At 40.7% G+C, this 14,286-nt stretch overlaps 1 protein-coding gene across 4 annotated transcripts in view; it reads left to right on the top strand.

Annotated features, from left to right (window-relative positions):
- PAG1 (phosphoprotein membrane anchor with glycosphingolipid microdomains 1) overlaps positions 1 to 13,861 on the top strand; it is a 139,291-nt gene extending 125,430 nt beyond the window's left edge. For all 4 annotated transcript variants that reach the window (XM_057735457.1, XM_057735458.1, XM_057735459.1 and 1 more), the window contains 2 exons: positions 1,091 to 1,150; positions 5,487 to 13,861. In XM_057735457.1, coding sequence (XP_057591440.1) covers positions 1,091 to 1,150; positions 5,487 to 5,855 — 429 coding nt within the window. In that variant the 3' untranslated portion in view covers positions 5,856 to 13,861. The remainder of the gene's footprint in view (positions 1 to 1,090; positions 1,151 to 5,486) is intronic.
- Positions 13,862 to 14,286: the final 425 nt, after the last annotated feature.

The following is a 14,286-nucleotide window of genomic DNA, read 5'->3' on the forward strand; positions in this document are numbered from 1 at the left end:
TTTTATAGAAATTTCCTTTGTTTCCTTCCGTTTCCTCAAGGTCTTCAGCTATGGATGAGGGTGAATGAGGAGGTGTTGGGGGTTTGGAGAGAAAGGAGAAGATGTGAAGTAGGCAGCTGGGAGACCAGGGAACAGGTGTACAAGCAGGTATAGTAGGATTCAGAGCCACATTAAGGACTCACTTGAGGGATGAATTCACCAGTGACCAGAAAGGGAGTGGAGTATTCAAAGTATGACAATGGAATTTGATAGGGCAGAAAGGAAGGACACCAAGGAGAAGCAATGCATAGAAAAAAGTGGTTGGGGCCCCACAGTTTTACATTATTGTTGGAATTGGATTACAGTGAGCTTGAACAAGGAGTGCTGGTCTGAAGGGGACTGCAGGGAGTCGGGATGGTGGAGCGGCTGTGGTTTAGGGTGAGGGAAGTCTCAGGTGCCGCTGGGCACGTGAGCAGAGAGATGGAGGGAGGACATGGTTGGTGCAGGGAGGTCAGGGAGCTGGGGCAGGTTTGGAAGTAGAGGTGCTGGTTGAAATCAGCAAGAATTCAGGCAGGAGTTGTGTTACGGAGAGAATCAGTGAACCGGGAGCCAAAATCATTGAGAAATGAGGCAGGGAGCACGCCACAGAACGTGAGTTGATTTCTCCACTAGCTGAGAAAAGTTTCCAGATGACTTAAGAATCTTCCTGATGACTCATGCAAACTGTAAAGATATAAAATTCAGACATTTGATAAAGAAGCCTTGTTTTTTTCTTAATCAATCTTTCCATCTCTCATTGATGATCAATCCTTCAGTGACAATTAGAAGTTGAAACAGTAGTCTTCATAATTATTTGGTTTATTTGTACCTACGGATTCAAAAAAGAATTAGAAGAAAGTTCTCTAAGTGTAATAATACTGGGTGTGTAAAAACATACTTTTTATGTGTTTATTCCTTGGGTGCTTTATATAATTTCTTCGCAGAAAACCATTTCTTCCCTAAAAATCATTTGAAAACACTTTTGTAGATGGATGCGTCAGAGTATATGCACAAGAAAGGTTAGATCATTGGCTTCACAATCCCTTCTCTTGGTTTATGTCTGTTCTAACAGAGACTTAGTTCGATGTCATACAAGTCCCGGGAAGAAGACCCAACTCTCACAGAAGAAGAGGTGAGTTTTGTTACTTTTTAAATAACCAGAAAGCTGTTGTAATAGAGAATAGCACTTCCTTCCTTGAGTAAACGCACTGTCATGTTACCCCTCGACTGAAAAAGCTAAAGCATATGGTTGGAGGTCGGGGTTTGGGAATGTTGGCTTTATAATGGCTCAGAGAGAGTGACTGGCAGATGGTAAGACAAGAAAGAGGGCAAGATGTACATGTCAGCTAAGTAAAGAAAACTCCCTAGGCAAGAAGGAGTGGACAAAAATAGAAAGGGAATGAGAAGACCGAAATGTAAGCATGGGAATTTTAATCAGTCAGGAAGTCCCCATCAGAAGGAGGTTAATAGTGAGTTGGAAAATACAGGAAATTGGAGCAGGTGAGTATAGAGAATTTGCTCCAGGCTGGGAGACAGAGGGAGAAGGGCTTAGAGATTTGAGAAGCAGAGATCAGGGAACTTCACATCCAGGCTGGAAGTAGGGTCAGACGTGGCCACCAACAAGAAAGGATGATGTATTCTCCCAAGCCGCAGGGCTGAAGATTCACTGGTTAAACTTTCAGCGAAGCATTAAAATTGTAAAAGCCAGTATTTATGTTGTTTTGTCAAGCTAGACTCAGAGGAAACTGAGCACCTTAATTTATCTAGCTACTTATAACCTCTTTCTGGAATGCCTGGCTTAGTAAATTTTGTACATGTACAAAAGCAATGTACGTATGTGGATACATCACCTCCTATATAGGACTCTGAGTATTAAAATATGAAGCTAGACTACAATTCCACGTTGAACGTTGAAGGAGCAGAAATGCTTTCCTTAGGTGATACTTCCCAACCGCCTCCATGTTTCCTGCTCCAGGGAATGGTCCTGCTGTCTGTCCACCTGATTGCACGAGGCAAAACCCTGGGGTCATCCTTCATACCCCATTTCCCTCACTGTCCTCAGATGAAGTCAGTAACCAGTCCCTTCAGTTCCACTTCCAAAGTAACTTTCATGCGCCCCCCACCACTCTCCATCTCCAGTGGGCCCACCCCTCACGAGACTAAGGCAGGGCCCTCCTGCCAGGGCCTGTGGCAGCTCCTTTGCCTCCTCCAGCATTTTTCACAGTCCTGGAGCCATTCCATTTGGGATAAGAAATATGAGAATTCCCCAGCGGTCCAGTGGTTAGGACTCTGCGCTTTCACTGCTGAGGGTGCAGATTCAATCCCTGGCGGGGGAACTAAGATCCCACAAGCCTCGAGGCAAGATAAAAAGAGAGAGAGAGGGAGAGAGAGAAGGAGGGAGGGAGGGAGGAAGGAAGGAGGATCTGGAAACTAATCCTTTAAAATGGAGACTGTAAAATTTTAAAGGGCTTTTCTTCTTATCTTACATTTGTTTGTGGCTTTTGAAAATAGGACCTTGTTATACTGATGGATGTTTAATATATAATAAAGAACTGTAATTCCCATATATTCATTTTAGGAAGAAGATATAGAAAAAATATGGAAATCATTTATTTTTATATTCATGTAATATAATGTTACAGTCCAGACTGAAACTGAGACCTGAATTTTAAGTACTATTATCCCAGTTTAACAGAATGATGGGGGGAAGGGTGGAATATTAAAAAAAGAGAGAGAGAGAGGGAAGTGGAGAAAATGGAGTTCTTTATGAGGACATCATAACAATTTACAGACCGAATAATAATGATGAAAAATTTTAAAGAGAAAAACTGCAAAGCTAAATAGCAAGAGGGCTTGAAGAGAAACCTTTTATTTATACAAAATATAAACAGTCATAGGAGACAAATATTCAAAAGCAATATTAGAAGACTTGAGAAACGTTGATAAGCGTTCAAATTTTTGACACCCTCTGTACATTTGGTTCATGTCCAGAGATACTATTAAGTTGCACGTTAACGAAAGAGCCTGTAATTTTAAAAAAATTTTTTAAAAGACTATAAAGGCCAAGAAGACCCAAACACTTACAGAGGGGGAGGGGGGAGGCGTTTATGGCAGGAACCATGGAGAAGAAAGTAGGGAAGAGAAACAGAAACAGTGGTGAGGGGCCAGCTCTCATCCCGTTGTCCTCCTGCTGTCACCCCCGAAGGTGAGGACTGAATGTCTAGAATGCTGGTCGCCTTCATCTCCATCGTCCGTGACTTACTCCTTTATAATCTGTCCACATTTTTGGCTTGGACCACCTTTTCAAGAAAAGCTTCCATATGTTTGCACCTCACTATGAAAAAGCAGAGGATTTTTTTTGCTTCCTACATTGAAAGAAATTCTAATTCTTCATTTTAAGAGTAATATTTTCTCTAAAACCTCTAAGGTGAGAATGTTAATTTCATAGTCATGAAAATGGTCAGATCAATGGGGCGAGCGTTTCCCAAAGATGATTTCTCTGACTCGAAACCTTTGGATTGTCAAGGCCTGGCAGATCTGAGCCACCAGCCTATAGTGAAAAGTTCTCATGCAAATGACCGGTTAACATGCGGCAGGGGTGTCTTAAGAAGCTTTGGAAGCCAGCTGGAAGCTTCCTGCACAGTATGTGAGATGTGTGAGAGCAGGACATCTCTCCCTGCACTTGCAAAGCCAAGCATCTGTCAGGAAGTATGTTCATTTATTTCCTGGGTATTTGAATAAATCAGTTGCTGCGGCAAAGACAAATACAGGTAATGAAGGATATTTTTATTTATTTCCAACCATGCTTTCTAACAGTAAAACAATACCCCCCAAAATCTCTTAATTGGTCCATTTACTCTATCAGTCCATCTTTCTATCAAAGAAAATGAAATCTCTCCTGATATTAGTGGCTAGATGAGCTATATTAGTGAGACTGAGAAGGTGTGCTGAGAAAATAGTTTGCTCTTCCCATAGGAAAGAACATCCCATAAGTTGATTGTCTCCCCATTTCAATTCTGAGTTGGTTTCAAATAAGAATGAATTTTTCCACTGAAGAAAACTTAGCCCTGTCTGTAAATGTCTGTTTAACCAATTGTATGCAATGAAGTAAAAAAGAAAAGAAAGAAAGAAGTGGAACGTGATACTCTGACAGATATATGTATATTGCCAACCAGAGTCCAAGAACTACTCTTTAGACCTTTGTGATGCAGGAAGCGTGGATCAAACAGTCTCGTTCAGTGGTTCTCACGCTTTAGTGGACATCAGAACCAGCCCTTCTGAGTCCCACCGCCAGAGTTTGTGACTCAGTGGTTCTGGGGTGGGGCCCCAGCGTTTGCCTTTCCCGTAAGTGTCCAGATTCTGCTGCTGCTGGTTTGAAGCCCACCCTTTTGAGAATCGCTGGTCTAATACATGTTTGTTACCCTTTTTTGTGAAGCAGTCAAACCTTTTTGCAGCTGAAATATCATTCTGATAAAGAAATCAAATAAAACCTGATGCTGTGGTCAGGTCCTGGGGGTCTTGAGCTGCTCTGCTCACACCAGCTGCTCTCCTCACACCCTCAGCAGACCCAGAGAGAACCTGGTTTTCATGGAATTATGCTACTTACAAAGTTGGAGGTGACCATGGGTAATTGTTCTGTAGTTATGTACTCCGGGATTAATATAGCTAATGAAGAACCCATTTCTGGGTATATATTCAAAGGAAATAAAACCACTGTCTGGAAGAGATACCTGTACCCCAAGTTCACTGCAGCATTATTCATGACAGCCAAGTCACGGAAACAACCTAAATGAATAGATAAAGAAAATGTAATTTTATACACACACACACACACACACACACACACACACAATGGAATACTATTCAGCCATAAAAAAGAAGAAAATCCTGCCATTTGCAACAACATAGATGGACTTGGAGGGCATTATGCTGAGTGAAATGTCTGACAGAGAAAGACAAATACTGTATGGTCTCACATATATGTGGAATCTGGAAAAGCCAGTCTCATAGATATGAGTAGAATGGTGGTTGCCACAGGCTGGGGACTGGGGGAAATGGGGAGATGTTAGTCCAAGAGTCAAACTTGCATATATAATACATTCTGGGAATATAATGTACAGCATGGTGACTAGAATTGACAATACTGTATTATATACTTGAAAGTTGTTAAGAGAATAGAGCTTAAATGTTATCACCACACACCCCAAAAATGGTAATTACAGCATGGAGTTAACTAACCTTATTGTGGTAATCATTTCACAATACATGTTTCACATCATCACAATATACACCTTAAACTTACGTGTGTTGTGTGTCAGTAATATCTCAGTAAAGCTTGGGAATCAGAAAGGAAGTCTTAAAGGGACACACACTCCCCCGTAGTCCTAAGAATCTAGCTTGTCAGTAAAAAGGGGGAGGGAGAAAACAAGTTTGAAGCCTGTTTATTCACGTCACCCTTTGTTTTCTAGATCTCGGCCATGTATTCATCAGTACATAAAAAAGGACAAGCAGGGAACAAATCAGGACAGTCACTGAAACCACCGGAGTCCACCTCCACCTCCACCCAAGGAGCCGCACCGAGGTCACCCTCCTCCTGTAACGATCTCTATGCTACTGTTAAAGACCTTGAGAAAGCTCCCGACAGCATCAGCACACTTCCAGCAGCAGGGAGGCCCAGCGAGGAGCCTGAGCCAGATTATGAAGCAATACAGGCTCTAAACAGAGAGGAAGAGAAGGCTGCCCCGGAAACCAACAGTCACCACGGCCTTTTCCCCAAGGAGAACGACTACGAGAGCATCGGGGACTTGCAGCAGTGCCGAGACATCACCAGGCTCTAGCAGCCCGGAAGACGACCCAGCTAGCATAGGACCAGCCGGCGGGGCCCGTGCTGCTGCAGAAGACAAGAAGCGATGTCCACCACACTTCACATGCTGCTTTAGGAAATGGAAGACGATGGGAGATGCCGGTACGGCTTCTCGGTCTGGGGAATAGTGACGTATGCACCCTGCTGCCGGGGCATTGGCCCACCCAAGCACACCTCCCTCGTGCACCCGCACCCTCTGGAAGGATCCCAGCTGTCAGGGGTCTCCCCCTCTTCATGAAGAAAGCCACGTGCTAAGGAAGAACAGCGCTCATCACAAACCACAGCCCACCTGCCTGAAACACTGCCATTCACAGAAGCCCGGTTTCTCTCCCACTCTCCCCTTTTTGCTGCCTGTTACTAATGGTAAAATGAATGGCTTTTTCCCCCTTGAAAGCTTCCAGTGTATAATCGTTCCGAGGATATTCTTCTACCAGCCTGGCCTTTGCCTTCAACGTGGCTGTTTTCCGATGGTAAGAAATTGTGGTTGCTGCTTCCAGACCATCCCCCAGCCGCCTTGGAAGAGCGGCACCTGGGATTCCAAGCCCGGCCAGTGACTAGGATTGGGGACGCCCCTGGAGCGTCTTAGCTCTTCATTCCTTCTGATTTGGGCACTTCATGTCAGCAACGTCTTCCAAAGTACTTGACGTTGTTGTTAGATGCTTTATTTTATTTTTATAGTCAAAATGGGTTTCTTTCCCCCAGTGTTTGAAACTCTTCAGAGCCTTTGCAGTATTTTCAATGAATGTCATGGTACTTCTACACTTGTTTTAGCCCAGAGCTCATTCCTCCAAAACAGAGAGCCTTAATCTCTAAGTTGGGACAGACCACATATTTGGACGGTAGCCGCGGCATCCACCTCCCAAGGGCTGTGGGCGTGAATGTGTATTTCTGATGGTCTCCACTGCCACACCAGCCGTGTGGGATTTCATAAATGAACTGCTCCCCGAAGGTAATCTATCTGAGATTGAAATATAAACATTTATTTTTGTTATATAAATTTATAAGGTATTTTATGTTTAACGCCTAATTTCTAGAAAGTGCCAGACAAAATGTATATTAACTATTTTGATTTGATGTACAGTGATTTGTATTCTCATTTGGAAAAGACACCATAAAGCACATAAGCTAGATAATCACAAGCAGTTGCTATCTTTTTTCTAACCAAGTGTTGAAAACATTGAAGGTTTTTAAAGACTCGACTTTCCAAATGGTACTTGGAGCTCCTGATCAAAATCATCTGGCTCACTGGAGAAATAAGTGGACTAAACATAAGTGATCATTTTCAGTGGTTTGTGGTGGAAAGTACTGAAATATTTGAAATGGTAAAAATGGAAAGAGGAACTAGATATGACTAGGGATGACTGTGAACGATTAACCTCAAGAAGGTATTATAATTCCATTAAGTTTTAGCTACTTTTTTTGAGAAAAAGGTGATGAATTCTGCAGCCTGGTGCTTGCAAATGTAAATTGCCTATTGGGACTTTTTTTTCCCTTCATTTTACAAAAATCGGTGGCTGAAATAACTCAGATTGAGAGCTCAGCGCAGTTTGAATTTAATCATCTCTTTAGATTTAATAAGGGCAACATTGGGAAACTTGTTCACTTTTCATTTGAAAAGGAACCTGGTTGAAGTGCTATTATGCAGTGTGGGCTGCAGAAAAGGAGCTTTTCCTACGCTGCTAAAGAAAAATAAAAAGACGCAATTATTCTATACTGCTGTGATATCTGTGACTTTTCAGATTGAATAATCTTACTGTTTTCACTCATTATGACAAAGAATGCAATTGGAAGGATGAAGCATCTTGAAAATTGTAGGGACCAGCTCCTGGGCATGTGTTTTCCATTCCTTGCATTCATGGCTTGATTTTGTGACTGCTCTGTAATACGTTTCTGAAATTGTAAAGTAGCTCGGTTGGGGTAAATTGGTTGGTTGTCATTTTTTTTCAGTCACCCTGGTCTCTCCCATGAAGACTTCGTGTACATAAGCACAGTCATCACTGATCAAAAGATCATGGCAGAATAACCTTAGAATAGGAAGTTTATCAGGAAGGTGCAAGGCCCCATGCTCTCTGAATTCACATCCTTTATAAGCACTGGTTTGGCCCAGTGATTCTCATTGCTTAGTATGAATAAGTTTGACCCAACAATCTCAACATCATGGGGTTGCTTTGGTACCGGGTGACAGCTGTGTCACTCTGCACACCTAGCATTGTGCATGCTGCAGTCATATCATATCCTTTATGAGCCCCTGGCAGCTCAAAAGTTGTATTTCATGATGTCTTCCTTATTGCCAGGGAAGTGGGTATGATCTCTGAAGAGTGAAACCATTTCTAGAGTAGAGAAGTTCTTTATAAATAGTCATATCATCTTGAAATTTCATTATCAGAATTCCACCAGACTTTTCAAAATAAAGGCTATGCCTGTGGCCGTAAAGTATGCAGTGAAATCTCTCTCTTGATTTGAAAACCTGTGCTAAGAATAAGTGGTGATGTAAAGTGTTAAAAGGGACTCCAAGGCCCTCCAGAACAGATCCTAAAAGAGTGAGTGATAGCACAGTCCATGAGGGGGAGGGGAGGGAGAAGCAGAGTAAACCTGAGGAGATGGCTCTGCTCTTCACCATTGCCTTACTGAAGTATCGCTATGGATGTAGCTTCACTGTTTAGACTCTATCGTACAGTACGTCATAAATTCCATCACTTTTTACTTTACTTGTTGAAACTTTGTGCTAGAATCTTTGAGTTGGAAGCCTATGGCTTCTTTTTAAAAAAAAGTTCATCTTGAGTTAAATGCTACATAGTTTAAATGTATGAAAGGATATTATCCAAAAAAAAAGAGTTTACTATATCTTCAAATGTAATTTGGGCACCCACATTATGTATGCATTCAACTATAATAACCTAGGTATTGGAAATTATACAAAAAGGTAAAAACAAGTTTTTAGGAAATTTTTTTTCTTATAAATCAGAATTATAAACCTATCTTGCCTAAAAGTAGGATCTTTTGTTTTTATTCAGAATTTTGAAGGTTTTAAAGAATTTGTTATGCTGCTTTTACTATTTCTCAGATATTGTCAGCAGGGAAGTGTAACCTGTTTTATGTGAAATGTTTGAGGAAATTTTGAATTCTAGAAGAAAGTAATTTTTACAAATATGTTTGCCAGAAAAATTTTTTCTTTCCTGCCCTGCACTAAATTATGTCATTATGGCTGTTAAAGCTTCTAAAGGTACCACTCTCCTTTGTGGGAAAAAGGCTAATTACTGATTTATCTGCCCTTAAAATCCAAGAGTTAATTCTAATGCAGTGCTAAATTAACAATAAGTAGTCAACACAAAGAACTGAAATTTAACCTCAGCATGTCACTAGATCTATTTCTGCTATTTGATTTTCATTTTTCAAATTAGAGCATTCACTTACTTTTACCAATAACAAAATATATATATGTTGTATATATATATGACATTGTATGTATATATGATACACACACGTACATATATACACATGTATATATATAAAGTCGCTCTGGTGCTTCATTAATTAGGATACATCCTATTATGTATTTGAATGTTTATCCTACTGGTGTGATGACTATTGTCATAAAAACAGAATAGAAGAAACAGTTCTCCAATCATTTTCATTTGGTAATTACAGGAAAACCTTCTTAAGTTGCCCTCATTGAATTTTTCCAGTTAGTGAGCCCAAATTTTCATTTATGTCCATCATTCTCTTAGCTGAAAAACAGTGGTATGTTTAAATAGTTTTAGACTCCCTACATATTCAACCTGACAGAAGGAAATGAAAATAGATGTCCTCCTCAGACGGGCGTTTGAGGAGAGATTTGGCCAAAGGCAACAAGAGCCACGTGAGCCAGGGTGGCGTCACGGCACGGTGACCCTCCCACCAGCTGGCAGAAGCAGGGGCCCTTTATCACGTGAGGGCATTTTATTTCACTGTCTTCAAAAACCATGAGATTTTAGCACAGAATCAGCAGGCAGTGGTAGAGAACGGTGTGCAGAAGAGCTGCTCTGAGATGGTGATAGAACGTGGCTAGAATCCCAGAGCCTCAGTTCAAGACTGACTTAGGATTTTGTAAATGAGTGAATGCACCTTGTGATAGTTGGCTATGAGTCCGTGTGGTCTCGTGATGCCATTCTTCTGAAAGTGTTGGTTTCTGGTACCCGGCCAGCTTAGCTTTGGCTCCTGGAAGCACAGTAGGTACTGATGGTTATTTCCTGGAAATCTTGACAGGCTTATTGTACTGTGTAACTGGGAAAAGTTAAAGTATAATGTTTGGTGTTAATAAGTGACTGATGTGAAAATAGGAACATGTGTCTATAATATCAAATATGGCTTTATTTACAGTGAAGTCTAAATTTCTCGTCCTGTAGTAGTATTTTCTTGCTCTGTGTTGTACCTTTTCTTAAATACATTATTCCTACAGTATCATTAGATGAGTTGTATACACTTAGAAAGTATTAGACTTGAAGAGATCAATCCAGAAACTGTGTTAAATTAGAGTCTTCAGCAGGAATTACCAAAGTAAATTAAATAAAATCATGGTCCAGAAGAGAACAAACATTCATAAATGTGTTTTTTCCCCTACTGCTCATTTTAAAGTTGTATTTACATCCAGTCTCTGATGTTTATAAAATATTTCATTGTTTTTCCAGGTTCTTCTTTTGTTTTACTGGGAAATAATAGTTCGGGTTTTTCTTAATGCCAGATGAAATGAGAAATACAATTTTTTCTTTAAAAAGGCAATTTTCTAAAAAGCATTCACTTTGGTAATCATGTATCTTAATGCAGTTAGATTCGACTTTTCCTTGCTTGCCACTTATATACTATGGGTGTTTTTGAAAAAATGTATTGTGCTCTGACTGTCTGAGATCACCTAGCATAATGGATTATAAAGGTTGGTAATTGTCATTCCTCAGACTTCTATATGTTCAATTGGCAACAGTAAACTGTTTCAGTGTTGTTACCTTTTAAATATTGCATCGTATTAACATGCGTCATGTTTTCAGGGGAAGTTTGAAATATAACTAAACAAATAGGAATTTGCATTTCACTGTGCATGCATTTTTTTTCCTCATAAAAATAGTTTCCCAGAAAAGTGCCATTATCTGTTAGGTGGCCCCAATCAATTTCAAAGTACTCCCCCTGCTCAAAAGTAATTCATGACAGTCAGTGTCATTGTGCCCCATTGTCTCCAAAGGTCTTGGTTATGGTCAGATTGTCCAATCCGCAAAAGAGTGGGAAATTTGTTTTCAGTACTGGGAATGTTTAAACCATCTGTCACTTTGCATTGTACCCCCAGGATGTTCCACTCCCTCTTTTCTAATACCAGTTACAATCATCAGTGTCACAGATGCTGCCTGGAAGCATGGAACCGTCCCCCACCACTGCAGACGGCTCTGCCCAGCTCATGTTTTCTGGCGTCACAGGCTGTCTAGATAAGGCACAGATCCACCTGGGGAAGCAGATGCTGGGTGTTATTTGCCATGAACTTTGCTAAACTGTATACACTCTTGCCCACATCTTTCATGAGAATGGTTGGCACTAAGGAGCCATGGAAAAGAACTTTGTTGAGGACTCAGACTCACAAATGCAGAAAAATGAGCCCTGTGCCCTCACTGGGTAAGCTCTCGGGTCCCCTGCAAGGTAAATCCCTAGAACAGCAGACCAACAGCTACCTGTAAAGCAGGACAGTGATTAATTTGAGAGGAAAAACAACCCTTTCCTGTAAGAAATAATCACTTTTAAAGTAAAACGAGTGTCACATTTTGTGAGCCGTGTAACTATTGCACCACACCCCCTGAGAAATAGTGTTTATGAGTTATGTTAGTTCTAACTAGTTTGAGCTCCTCTCCAGGGTTCAGGGAAAGTAGGAGAAGGTTCAGGCATCTTAACTGTGGAGTTACCAGATGTTGAAAATCAATTGGGCATTTATAGGCAAAATCTCTGCTGTTTGGCATGAACGGGTAATCCAGTGACTGGGGGGGGTCTCTCTTTGTGCACACCTGAGGATCCAGAATGGGTTTAGTTTTGACTTTTTTTAACTTCACTCTCATCATAGCTTAATTATTTGAATGGGTATTCTAGTGTGTAACATGGTTTCCAAATTAACAGAACAGATATCTGTTCATTCTTATATGCGAATTCTTAAAAGCCTACCTAGTATACCAGTTAGGCACCCATCACAGGACAATTAAGGCTAAAAGAGAGAGACCAGCATTGGCCCCTGGAGCCTGCATTTCAGAACCGACTTGTGGCAATGTCTGGTTTTATTTCGTTTTGTTTTCTCACTCAGCAAGTGGGAAACGATGAGTGCAAACTCTTTCCTTTTCCTTTTTTAAGCTTCAGGAGAAAAAGAAATGTAATTTTAGGTAGTAAAGTCTTCCCTGACAGACAGCGGTGCCTTTACCTAGGCAAAGAGACTAGAACCAAAGGCCTGAGTCGGTCTTTGAACATTCCTGTGACAAGTTTTTATGTATTTTTAATATAAAACCCATTGATGGACCTCACATGGTGATCGTGACCCATCCAGTAAGTTCGCCTGCTTTTTTTTTTTTCGCATTCATCTTTTTAAATATAAGCGTCTCTTGTTTTTCCTGGAGCCATACCAGAAACTTAATTCCTGTGGGCTACTCCACGGCTGCCTTCTGATGTCCTGGAAGCCTGGCACCACCATTAGCAGTGCTCGCCTCTCAGGGAGAAGCTTGTGGAACATGTTGAACTTTACATCCAAGTCAACAAGTGTTTGAAAGAGTCCGGTATGCCTCAGATTTTGACATTTGTTAAAGTTTTTTCTTTATTTTTGTCTGAGTACCAACTACACATTTGATTCTCAGGAGGTGGGTAGGGCAGGAATTAGAAGTCAAATTTGAACTAAGTGATGTGGGAGAGGCTTCCTGCCTCTGTGTGTGCCACTCTGGAAAAGGTTTTATTCCAACGCCCTACCTACCACTCTGAGTCTCTTGAGGAGCACACTGTAAATGTGTATAAGATTGAGAAGGATTATCTCAAAGACTTAAATTATTGTGTAGGTGTTTTCTTCTTTGTAAACTCAGGAATAAACCTGGTTTGTGGATAGCAAATATGGCTACTAAAGCTATAATTTGTAGGTAGCTAGGTTCATCCTTTCAAACATGCTTCAGTCTAACTCTTTTTTTAAACTGGGGAAAGAAACTCCTAGTCATGAAAAAACAAAACCAGCAAGAGACTTCCATAAACTCTTTCTAGAGGAAGTAGCATCAGTCTAACATCTGCCCCAGAGTGTTTGTTTCTTGGCTATAGTATTTCAGTCATTTTTGTGGGAGGAAAAAAAATGCACATTTTTTATTTCTTGGAAAAGCGAAGTATTGAATTAAATTCTCAGAGGGGACAATTTCGTTTAAAGAGAAGCATTGGTTTTGGAGACGAGCTCATGGCTCTCTGGTCCCTGTTCCAGCATTGACTTTACTGTGTGACCTTGAGCAAGTGATTAACTACTCTGTGCCTCAGTTTCTCCATATACAAAATGGGGATAATTATACCAACCATTGCCTACCTCATAGGGATGTCATGGGGACAAATGAGATGATATAAATACAAATGCTTTGAACTCTGGAAGAAAGGTGCTATATTAATTGAAATTGTGTTGTTTTTAATGATCCAATTATTATGTTTAGGGTTTAAATAATAGCAGTACTGTTAGTCATGTTAAGAATAAGTTTCAATTTGATGCATATTTACAATTCTCTTCTGTGGCCAGATCTTGATCATCTATCCAGTAATGGCACCTAAGGAACTGAAATGGATATTTCGTTTTCTGTGTTTCTGCCCATAGTATTTCTATTCTGAATGTTCCCGAAAGGCTGGAGTTTAACTTGTTGTACCTTATAGTTTACAGTAATGAACCTTACCCAAGCTGTGTATAAAAGTATAATTACATGTAAATAGCAGGTACATTGTAATTAAAGGCACTTATCAAATTGTCTTTGTTCTTTTTTAATTGCAATAAAGTTCAGTTTTATATAAACACTTGTTAAAATTCATTTGATATTTGGAAAAATCAAGAATGGCTACTTTGTAGGCCCTTAGGGCATCACCAGGGTTTGGGGGTTTTAACAATCAGCTCACTACCTGGCAGGAAAGAGGTTGTGCCTGATGAGCAGGCTATGGGGTGGAGTAGTTAGTGTCACAAACTCTGCAGAAAAGGACCTGAGTTTGAATCCCAGCTCCATGATGACTTTGAGGAAGCTTGGGGACTTCCCTGTGCCCCTGTTTCCACCTAAGAAGTGAAGGATCATAGTATAGAACCTGCTAGCAAGGTTGTCTTGGTCATCCCCAGTAAGGTACTGAGCATGGCACTCGAAGATGCTAAATGCTCTGTAAATGCCAACAGACCCTCTTCACAAGAAGTCTGG

Source organism: Hippopotamus amphibius, chromosome 5, assembly GCF_030028045.1.
Source record: "Hippopotamus amphibius kiboko isolate mHipAmp2 chromosome 5, mHipAmp2.hap2, whole genome shotgun sequence".
NCBI lineage: Eukaryota > Metazoa > Chordata > Mammalia > Artiodactyla > Hippopotamidae > Hippopotamus > Hippopotamus amphibius.